At 46.2% G+C, this 11,431-nt stretch overlaps 1 protein-coding gene across 1 annotated transcript in view; it reads right to left on the minus strand.

Moving 5' to 3' along the window:
* Positions 1–1,635: 1,635 nt before the first annotated feature.
* Positions 1,636–11,431, minus strand: part of ANKRD55 (ankyrin repeat domain 55) — a 96,598-nt gene continuing 86,802 nt past the window's right edge. The window contains exon 11 of the mRNA XM_014518805.1: positions 1,636–1,919. Coding sequence (XP_014374291.1) covers positions 1,636–1,919 — 284 coding nt within the window. The remainder of the gene's footprint in view (positions 1,920–11,431) is intronic.

Below are 11,431 nucleotides of genomic sequence, written 5' to 3' on the forward strand. Positions count from 1 at the left end.
GCTGGGAACAGGCTGGGAGCTATTTTCCAGCCCCAACTCTGCAATCACAGAGCTAGGGCTGGGAACAGGCTGGGAGCTTGTTCCCAGGCCCGACTCTACAATTGCAGAGTGAAGTGGGGGCTGGGAACAAGCTCCTAGCCTGTTCCCAGCCCCTGCTCTAGGATGGCAATTGCAGAGCAGGGGCTGGGAGCTCCCTTCACAGGGAGAGTTCTCCATTCAAACTGGAGCTGACTGGGACCTGCCCCTGATTGGGACAGTTCCTGGCCAGCCCTGGGCTGTGCGGAGAAGTCTGCACGTGCAGCCTGGAGGTGGCTGGGAACTGTCCTGTTTCAGGAAGTCCCCAGCCAGCTCTGGGCTGCACATATAGACTTCCCTATACAGCCTAGAGCCAGCTGGGAGCTGTCCCAGTCCCAGACAGGTTCCAGCCTTCCAGCCCCGTGCCCCAATCCACTGGTGGGGCAGCTAGACGTGAGGCCCAAGCTGGGTGGAGATTCCTCACCCAGCTGGGAGCTCCTTGCAGCTGGGGCAGGAGGATATTGTTTCTGCCCGGGCTCCATCATTGGAGCCCACCCTGGCAGCAGGAGGCTCCCGGGGGCAGGGAGCAATCTCCCAGCCTCTGCCAGGAGACAGCTGTGCAGGTGCACAGCTGGTGCAGAGCTGGAGGGGGTGGGAGCAACTGCTGCCAGCAGCAGCAAATCTGCTCCTGAATCTCTGCACGTGTAGATGCCTGTCCAGGGTGCACTAGAATAAACCCACCCTTCAGTATTTGAACACGTAGGCATATCCAGTAAGTTTTCCTGGGCAGGGCATTTGTACATGCACCCATTGGGAACAAATTTGTTCCCAACAGGAGCATTTCAGTGGGGGGCTACTTCAGCCCTGCTGTGCCCCCCTACAACAGCCAGGGGGAGCTCCAGGTGCCAGAGTCAGGCCCTAGTCTCCAGGGGTATGGGAGAAGCTGTCCTGCCTCCCAGCCCTGTGCCCTGATCTGCAGACCAGGGAATGGGGCTAGGAAAATGTCTCCACTCCAGCTGTTGTTTCTCAGGCTCATGCCCTGATGTGCTGATTGGTGCATGGGGCTAGGAAGCAGTTGCCTTGGGAAGAAACAGTTTTCCCACCCCCTGCAATCTGGGTCAGCAGTCTATATGTGCACTACTGCACGGTAGTTACTGCATGGTTAATCTATGACCTGTATTTTCAGGTAGTTGGCAACCATGCAGTAAACTAATTTACTGCACAATAAATGCTGCACACATATAGACGGTGATACTTTACTGCAAAGTAGATTAGTCTACTGTGCAGTAAGCACCTTGTGTAGATACACCTGCTGTTTAGTAAACACAGTGCTGGAGGGAAGCTGTATAATACTAGGACTCCTTTCACAAAAGGGAGACTTATGTTACTAAGGTCATCTCAAACTCATCATTAATTAAAACTATGTAGCAAATATCTACCATAAATGCACAGAGTATCTTTTATGATGCATTATCCTTTCTTTTTAATTATTTGTTTGCTAACACCGCAGTTAACAAGACCTTTGATTGCTGTGAATCAGTGAGGATCTACTGTACTGTAATCATGTAATAAAATGCTTAGAAATATTTCAGCCTTCATGTCTGAGGCAAGCATAATGAGCTAATTTTCAACATCTGATTTGCTGGGAGATTTCTTAAGGTCTTCTACTGTGAGGTTGGATCTCTTCTGGCTTGGGATAGCAGGCAGGACACGGCTTGTTTTTAGAGGTTCTCCTGATAGACCAGGCAAGAAGGAGTACAGTGAGTGACTCTGAGAAAGTCCTTCTTTCTGGGATTTGGAGTTAAGTGCTGGTGGGAGAATAGTTGCGCCAGTCTTTAAAGAGTTTAGAGACAGGGACTTTGACTTCTTGACACCCTGAGAATCTTGATTAGATGGTAGCTGGACTGAAGACAAAGGAAAAAGATCAAAAGAGTCCACAGAAAATGAGAAACAACAATTTACAATTTAGCCCTTTGTTATGTTGTTTTCTTATTCTTGTACATTATCTGTCTTGTATCGTTGCATATTTAAACTGAATCATTTGAACTTAACACAGTATTAAAGATAAACAAAGAATTCCTAAAGCCATTTAAGCATATCTTAGCAGAACTAATTTAGAGGCATGGATTGGACACATACTCACATACTCTGGTGTAACTTAAATTGGGTTTATATACTGATATAAATTATACTCAGATAAGGAACAGACAGATATGTAGTTATCCTGGGTCAGCTTCATGCAGCAGGCAGCTATTTCTGAGTCCTGTTACTAGGCAGTGGGGAGCAAGTAACAACATATTTGCCTTTAGCACATGATTACCCCAAAATGGATGCAGACAGATGAATCCTAAACCAAAGTAAATTTCACTGGTGGAGTTTTACCCCAGAAAATTATAGGAGTACTTCTACAGTAGACCTGGTGATCTCACTATGGATAGGGGTTTATGTCTTCTGTCTGCCTTACTGCTACTTCTCATAGTGGTGTAATGCCTATAATAACTATCGATGCCTATGATGGAAATATGCGTTCCTGCGTTAACCAAGAAAACAATTTTGATGACAGTTTATGAATATTTGAAGATTAACAAACCATCCTAGATTCAAAGGTCCAGTTTGACAAACAATAAAACTTATGGTTATTTATCCATAGCTTATTTGGGCTAGAGATGTCTGGGAATTTGTCCTCAAGGCCATTTTTCATTAGAAAAATACATATTCATCTACCAAAACTTTTCATGGAAACATAGCAGTTTTGATGCAACTTTTGTTGGGAAAGGCTTATCAAGTCTAGGGTGGCATTTGTGATGAAGCCCAACAACGCAATGACCAAGCCATCTCAGAACAGCTGGTAGTTAGGGTAGTTATCAGTTGGGATGCAGGCAAACCTTGGAGATGGAACTTGAACCTTGTGGCTTGACATCTTGGCGGAGTGCTGTAACCATCTGGCTATTATAGCACCTGAATCCTGCTCTCAGTCTCCTTTCTCTCTTTCAAAAGGTCTGAGTTTCATATTGCTGTAGACCAGTAACATTTTGAAATCTCAAAAAACCTTTGCAGGACAGCAAAATAATACTGCCACAGAAATAATGTGAACCTGAACCTTTGGGTAATCCTTCCTTCCCAACAGTCCCTTGGCTTATTCCCTTTTGTACTCTGCCTGATGGGCATTTTCTTTGCACAAATCCAGATACATTCTACAAACCCTAACCAGGGACAAGAGCCACCTTGCTTAATTTAATGCAAATCTTGCATAACTTCAGTGAAATAGGAAATTAATCCAAACTAGTTTAATGGATGAGAATCTGGTAAATTGATTCATTTTTACTAGGCACAACCAACCCTATGATCAGTTAGTGTAAACGGAGTAACTACAGTGAATGTACGTAAATTGAGGATCTTCAGAAAAAGCTGTTAGCAAACTCAGGGTTAGGTTGAATAGGGGAAGGTCTCAGAGGACTGAAGAAGGGTAAATGTAGTACCTAACTTTAATAAGGAGGACCTGAGGAATTATAAACCTGCAAATCTAACATCAATTCTGAGAAAGATACTAGAACAAATGGTTAAACAATTAATTTATAAGCACTTAGAGCCAGATTCTTTTCCATTTATTAGGCATGTAAGAGGACTCCAGCGAGTGATTTCTAGAGGGTATGCTGTGTTACACTAGTGTGCCATGAGAGGGATGGAAGTGCGCCATGAAAAATGGGCTGAATTGGGCACTGGATGGACCAGCCCTGTGCAGCAGAATGGGGTCTTAGCTCCACCAGCTCTGTGCAGTGGGATGGGCCTCCAGCTGCAGACTGGTGAGTGAAATGAGCTGCCAGTTTTAATCTGAGAAACAGGTGTGCCCCAGGCATCAGAAGTTGGGGAAAAACTAGCTTAAGTGCTTAAGTGTGACTATTCCCCTGTGTACAAGACCCAGAAAAACAGTTAATGCAAAAGGTGGGATCTCCTCCTTCTCCTAGTTGCTTTCTGTGACTCATTCTTAAAGATAAGATGATGTTTTGTTACAAAACTGGATGTTCATGGATTTTCAGGACTTGAGCAGGGTGGAATAGAGAGGTGCACATAGGGACATAAGTCCATTTGGATGCCCTGTAGATGGAATGAAATCTGGCCCTTACAGTATAAAAAAGGAAAGAAGACACAGTCAGTATAGATTTGTCAAGAGGAGCTAGTGTCAAAACAATTTAATGTTCCATTTTTGATGTGGTAACTGGCTTAGAGGATAACAGGGAAGCAAATGTGATATATCATGACTGAATAAGGGTTTTGACCCTGTCCCAGAGGACTTTCTCATATGCAAATGGGAAATATGTTCTACAGTGGTGCCCAAGCTTAGATTTCATAGATTTCATAGATTTCTAGGGTGGTAAGGGACCTATTAGATCATCTTGCCTGACCACCTGCTCTGGGCAGGAAAGAGCACTGGGGTCAAGTGACCCTAGCCAGATGCTTGTCTAATCTCCTCTTGAACACCTCCAAGGTAGGGGAAAGCACCACCTCCCTTGGAAATCCATTCCATATTTTGGGAACCCTCACCATAAAGAATTTCTTCCTAATGTCCTTCTGGTCTTACAGGCCAGATAAGCACTGTAGGGCTGGTCCAGGGGCTAGACTGAGCTCCATGCTGTGTCTGCCCAGCCCTGTGTGCCTAGATAGGGCCCCATGTGGCTTCAGATGACCCCTGTATGCTGGGATTGGGGACTGGTGCTGACCTCATATACTGGATTTGGCCCCTGGGGCCTCACGCGTGGATCAGGCCCCACATCAACCCCACCCACTGAGATTGGGCCCTGTGGCCCAGTGCCATCTCCTCCTGGCCCTTTGTGCCAGGATCGTGCTCCAGGGCCCAGTGCCATTCCTGTCTGCTGGGAGCAGGACCTGCAGACCTAATTAGTGCACATGGTCTAGGGTCTAGAAATTTGGCAGTTGGGGAGTGCTGCCACCACTCCACTGCCACTAAATTTTCGGATGTGGGGAATCCTGAAACTGTATGATGTGGAGCCAGGGCCTGGATCTGACCCACAGGCTGAGGGTTGAGCATCCCTATTCTATAAGATGTTACCATAAAATGAATGTCCAAACAGGTGAAAAATATTTTTTTCAGAGAGCAGTTATGAGTGGTTGCTTTTGAATTGGAGAGACATTTCAAGTGTGATCTGGAAGGGGTCAGTCCTTGATCTGGTTCTATCTGATATTTTCTTCACTAACGCAGATAATGGGATAGAAAATACACTGAATACACTTTAGATGATACCAAGCCAGGGGGGAGGGGAGTTGCAAGGATTTTGGAAGATCAGAATTAAAGTGAAAGTTAATGAAACAAAGTCTGACTCATTATGCAGTGAAAGCTGAATTAACCAACGAGATGAAACTCAAACTTGGCTGAATCACAGTCCGATGGCTGGGGAATTGGCTCCGAGGCTGGACTCAGAGAGTGGTGGTCAATGGAAGTGAATCATGATGGTGCTCCGTGATCAGTGGTGTCCCACAAGACTCCGTCCTTGGACCTGTTCTCTTTAACATCTTTATCAACAATGTGGATTCTGGTGTCAGAAGCAGACTGGCCAAGTTTGCCAATGACACCAAACTTTGGGGTACAGTGTCCACACCTGAGGATAGGAAGGTGATCCAGGCTGACTTGGATAGGCTGAAAAAGTAGGCAGATTTAAACCTGATGATATTCAATACCGACAAATTTAAGGTACTCCACCTTGGGAAACCTCCCCTGCCCCTGCAGCATGCTTGTAGGCTTGGCAGTGCTACGCTTGCTAGCACCAAGGCTGAAAGAGACTTGGGGGTCATGGTTGACCACAAGATGAACATGAGCCACCAATGCAATGTCGCAGCTGGTAAAGCAAATCAAACTCTGGCTTGCATCCATAGATGCTTCTCAAGTAAATCTCAGGATGTCATTCTCCTGCTGTACTCGGCCTGGGAGAGGCCACAACTGGAGTACTGCATCCAATTCTGGGCTCTGCAATTCAAGAAGGATGTGGAGAAGCTTGAGAGAGTCCAGAGGAGAGCCACGTGCATGAGCAGAGGGCAAGAGAATAGGCCTTATGAGAGGCTGAGAGCCATGGGACTCTTCAGTGTGGAAAAGTGCAGGCTTAGGTGGCTGGTGGCTGCCTATAAGTACATCAGGGGTGTGCATCAGGATCTGGGGGAACGTCTGTTCAGCAGAGTGCCCCAAGGGATGACAAGGACCAACAGTCACAAAGTCTTCTAAGACTGTTTTAAGGAAAAACTTCTTTACTGTCCGAACCCCCAAGGCCTGGAATAGGCTCCCTCCAGAGGTGGTGCAAGCACTTACTCTGGACTCCTTTAAGAAGTGTTTGGACACTTATCTTGCTGGGATCCTTTGACCCTAGCTGACTTCCTGCCCTTGGGGCAGCGAGCTGGACTCGATGATCTCCTGAGGTCCCTTCTAGCCTTAATGTCCATGAAATCTATGATATGTATGAAACCTTTTGCCAACTTTATGAAGGAAAAGCTAAATACATGGCTACAAAATGGAGAATAACTGAGTAGATTGCAACACTGCTGAAAAGGATGAGTCATCAATGTGATGCAAAACCTTGAGTGGAATGCTTCTGTGCTTTCTGCCTCTGCAAAGTGGAATCAACCCAGTATTGCCATGCACAGGCCCCCCTGTGCATTTTTCACTAGTGAACTGAGAGTCTGATCTAATTCCTCGTGAAGTGAATGGGCTCTTTCCATTGGCTAAAAATGGAAATTGGAACAGTTCCTCATACTTTTTTTTATTAGATGCATTATACCACGAAGACTGAAGTTCTCCTTACCAGCCTCTTTCAAAACCATTTACCTAGGTAATACATTTAATTATTTATTACTTATCTTTTATTAGCCCAACTGTATAGTTGGGAGAGCTGTTGGACAAACTTTTGGGCATCAAGTGCTCTTTCTCAAGTCTGAGAAACTTGTCAGTTCCTCACACATCCAGGTGGAATTAATAGCATTGCAAAGGGCATACAGTAGACCTTAGACATCAAGAGTGGCCGACTGGTGTCCTAAAATAAAGGCCCAAAGTGGAGTTTTAATGGGTCAGACAGTTTGTTCAGGCCTTTAGCATTGTGGTTATTTCCAGGCATCAGAAGCCATTACGTCATGATGATCACAGGGCAGCAAAGGATGGTTACATGCTAAATACTGTCCATCTGATCCTGCACACTGAGCACAGACAAAATTCCCACTAAGGAATAAGGAGCAAACTTCTATTCAGAATAAACAATAAGCATTACAGGACTGGACCTTAGATAGGCTTAAAAACATTATGTTATGTTATGTTATGTGCATAAAACATGTTTGTGCTGAGAAACAGGAACCCTGGAAAGAGCTCTGGATTTTACTCTCCAATGAAAAAAATATGGGGCAGGAGCTTCACTTTCAGGAGACAATGTGAATCCTCTGATAAAGACAAGCCAAGACGAGACTCCAGCAGCTATTGGAGCAGCACTATAAGTTCCTGAGAGCTTCCGCACTCGAGAATGACTATTGTAAACTTCTTGTGTCTCCAGACAGAAAAGGAAGGATTGTCAAGGGGATTATCAATGTGCCTAGCATATGGTGAAGAGAGGCTGGAGGATACCCTGGTGAGGTTAGAGTCATTACAAGTGAAATTTGGAAGCAGAATCTAGTCAATTTAGCTATGACAAAAAGAAGTAATATTAGGTGAAAAGCAATGGGTAGAAAAGAAAGGACTAAGGACAAAGACTTAGTAATAAAGGTACAGAATTGTTGTGGAAGTGCCACACAATTTCATAGCTAAGGCTGAAATCATTTAAGAACTTTAGCACTCTGTGATGATTTTTGGTTCAGAACTACCTTAATAAAGGAAGTAAAACTCTTTGGACTTTCTACATGGTTAAATTCCACTGGCATCGTGTGTATTGGCAACACTGAAGAAATTTGATTTAGGCAGCAGGACCGGGGACAGCTTTTCCTGTCTAAGGATTGTTGAAGACCATCATTAGCTATTGTCTAAAAACCTCTCTGCAAGTCCTGGAGGGAGCATTTCTGAGGTAAGAGTATGTGAGAGTTGGGTAGTAGCTTACAACACTGTAAAGATTGCAGTCAATGCTATGGCTAGCAGAGCAGCCAGGTGAGGCTCTCTGAATTATGGTAGAGGTTTCTCCAGCTCTAAGATCATCTGAGGACTGAGAGTCTGAAAAGATGGTTGTAGCTACTGGAGTGCTTTGCTTTGAAGTTACTGCTTCAGAGCTATTTATAATTTTTTTTCTAAAAAGTATTTTAAAGTTCTTTTAAAGTTAATGCTGCTTCTTCCTTTTTGGCTTCCTGTTCTTTTTTCTGAGTGTTTCTACTTTCTATTTAATTCATGCCCGTTTCAGTTCTCTTTCTAATTCATTAGGTTTATTTTATACTTATTTGGTCATATATGTCAAAAACCCATCTGGACACCAGGAGGGTGCCCCAGAACCCTGAGTTTTTCCTTGCTGGTCCTTGCTTGTCCCAAGGAACAGACCAAAGTTTCCCTGAGATAACTCCTTCTCCCTGCAAACCTCAGTTTCACTGCTCTTATATTAGACCCCATAGCTGTGAAAAGGGAAATTCTGCCAGTTTTACGTGGCCTCCTCTTTGGGTTATGAAATATATTTTTGGTCCCCCTTTCTGTACAAAAGGCTAGCCTGGAATATCACCCATTAAGAAATTACTCTTTCCATAGGCAATCAGTAAAGAAACAAAATAACAGCTATAGCATGTAGGATAAGGGAATTACACAAGAAAAACTGGCCATAAGTTTGAAGACAGAAAAACAAGACAAGCACTCTCTTATCTGGCTACACCCTAGCTCTCCCAAAAGTTCTGCCAGTCTTTTTCGAGATCAGCATTCCTTCTGATTCTACCAGCTCTGACTGCTGAGGCCTTGGACCCTTCCTCAGCCTGAGAAAATCCAAAAGACCTGATCCTATTATACATAGACTTTAAGGAACCTCCAAAACCAGTTCCCTTGTCCCCCATCAGCATTATTCAATTATTCTAATTGCTCATGAATCATAGAGACCTTCAGAAGTTTCTGGTCTCCCTGGGTGTTTATACACTTGCTCTAGGAATGGGACAGAGGGGCACTTTAATTAGAGCAGATCCAGGAGCTGCTCTAATTAAAGTGCTTGGAGCGTCACGTATATCAGCATCCCTGCACTGAAAAATGGCGGTGGGGGCGCTTTAACTTAAGCTTGTTGAATGAGCTTTAGTTAAAGCACCCCCACTGCCATTTTTCAGTGTGGGGATACTGATATACCTGACGCTGCAGTCTACTGAAGTGTGGTAATTACCACATTCCAGCAGACTCATGCTGTAATTACAGAGAATTGGAACAGCCTTGCTGCATGTGTATAGGTGCCCCCTGAGGCACCTGGATATCCCCTGGCTAAAGAGCCATTTCTCTCAGATGCCTTTATTATTGAGCAGTTGATGTCCCCATTATAGGCAGACAATGCCTTGGGTGCCCAGCCTGATTATATCTTCTTCTGCCTGTGTCTGGAAGTGGCAGTTGTTTTTAAAGGACACAGACAGAAGGGACTATTTTCATCTGATCTGGTCACAGAGAGCGGTATACAGCCATGACCAAACAGAAATGCACACCTGCAGACCGCATTCAAAAGGCCCCATCCCACAAAATTCTTAATCCTCATTGCATGTGGGTTCAGATGAACATGCTCCCAGCGCATTCTGTAACTTGTGTCTGTGGAGCTCCCTGCCTGTTGCTCTTTTCAGAATGGGAAGGTGGAAAGGGAGTGGAGGCAGTTTGATTTGGTGTTTTTTCAAACAGCACAGGAGGGTGGGTGGGTGGACTGAAGTCCCCCAAGGTAAGGAGGCTTCAGTCCACCAACCCCTCCCTCCACTTGCCCCTGCTGGCTGGGGAACCCCAAGAACAAGCTCCCTCTGCTCTCTTCCCTCTCCCATTCTAAAAAAAAAATCTGGGCGCGGAGTGGGAGTGGTGTTGCTACAGACACCAGACTATAGGCTTCCAGCAAGCAGCTGGAACCCCCAACTCCCCAACCCAACAGCAAACTTCTGTTGGGTCCGGGGGATCATTGCAACTCATAGCACTTCCTGCAAAGCGCCGCGAGTTGCAACGGGGAGCTGCTCTTGTGTCTGGTCTCAAATATGGATCCCTAAGCTCCTTGGTTAAACTGCATCCAAAATCAGTGACACTTCATACAGGTTTCACAGTCTTTTGGCTCAGATCAAGGGAGACAGGGGGCATCTGAACCCCAAAGCCTCTGAGCCTGGGGGTTGCATGTAGGATTCCTGCCTGGATTTGGGAAGTATCCAAAGCCCCAGACCAGCTGATCTGTGGGGGAGTATATTTGCCCAGTGGTAGGACCTCACAGACTTGACGATTGAGCTCTGCTCAATTGAATTTTGGAACTGATTTCACCTTACATATATATATGTGTGTGTGTGTGTGTGTGTGTGTGTGTGCGCGCGCGCACGCACGTACATATATGTAGATATATATGTGTATATATACATATATACAGCAAAAGCTGTGTTAACCAGCACCTTACAAGCTGACATGCTCTGTTAACCAGCATGCTGGCTTGTAAGGGCTTGTAAGGGAAAAGTGAAACTGGAAGTGTCCACTGTGGCACTTCCGGTTTCACGGAGCCCCCATAGCCCAGAAAAAGCAGCCTGCGCTGCCAAGCCCCATGGCCCGGGGGCAAAGCAGGCTGCGTGGATCCCCCCTCCCTGTCCCTTGGGTCCTATGGGGCCCGTGGGAGGGGCAATGATGCAGCAGGAGGGGCAGCAATGTGGCAGGAGGGGCAGCAACACCCCAGACGCAGAGAGACAGGCGGCGGCCCGAACAGGCAAAGACGCCTGTTTGGGCTGCTCAGTTATCCGGCATATTTTGTTATCTGGCACCCTCCATTCCCTGTGGGTAATGGATAACAAAGCTTTTACTGTATATCTATATATATAGATCTAGATCGGGGTGGGCAATTATTTCGGGCAGAGAGCCGCTTACCCAGTTTTGGCAAACTGTTGAGGGCCACATGGGTAGCCCTGCCCCTTGACAGGTGCCCTGCCCTCTGGTCACCATCTTGGGACCAATGTCTCAGGGCCAGTGCCAGTGGGGGCCAGAGTGGGGCACAGGCCGGCAGGGGTCTGTGGAGTCAGGTTGGGCTGCACCAGCAGGGAGAGGGGGGAGCTGGCCTGGCTCCATAGAGCCCCTGCTGGCTGGGACCCTGTACTCCTGCCGCCCTGCTCTGGGCCCCACTGGCACTAGCCCTCGGACACCAGTGTGGGACCCATGCACCTGCTCATTCACAGTGCCCCCCCAGCCCCGTGGTACACGAGCATGCAGTCCCGACACCCTGCTCCATGGCAGGGAATGAACTGGTGCTGAGCGAGGGGAAAAGCAGCCCCT

The sequence above is a fragment of the Alligator sinensis genome, unplaced genomic scaffold (genome assembly GCF_000455745.1).
Source record: "Alligator sinensis unplaced genomic scaffold, ASM45574v1 scaffold123_1, whole genome shotgun sequence".
In the NCBI taxonomy this organism is placed as follows: Eukaryota; Metazoa; Chordata; order Crocodylia; family Alligatoridae; genus Alligator; species Alligator sinensis.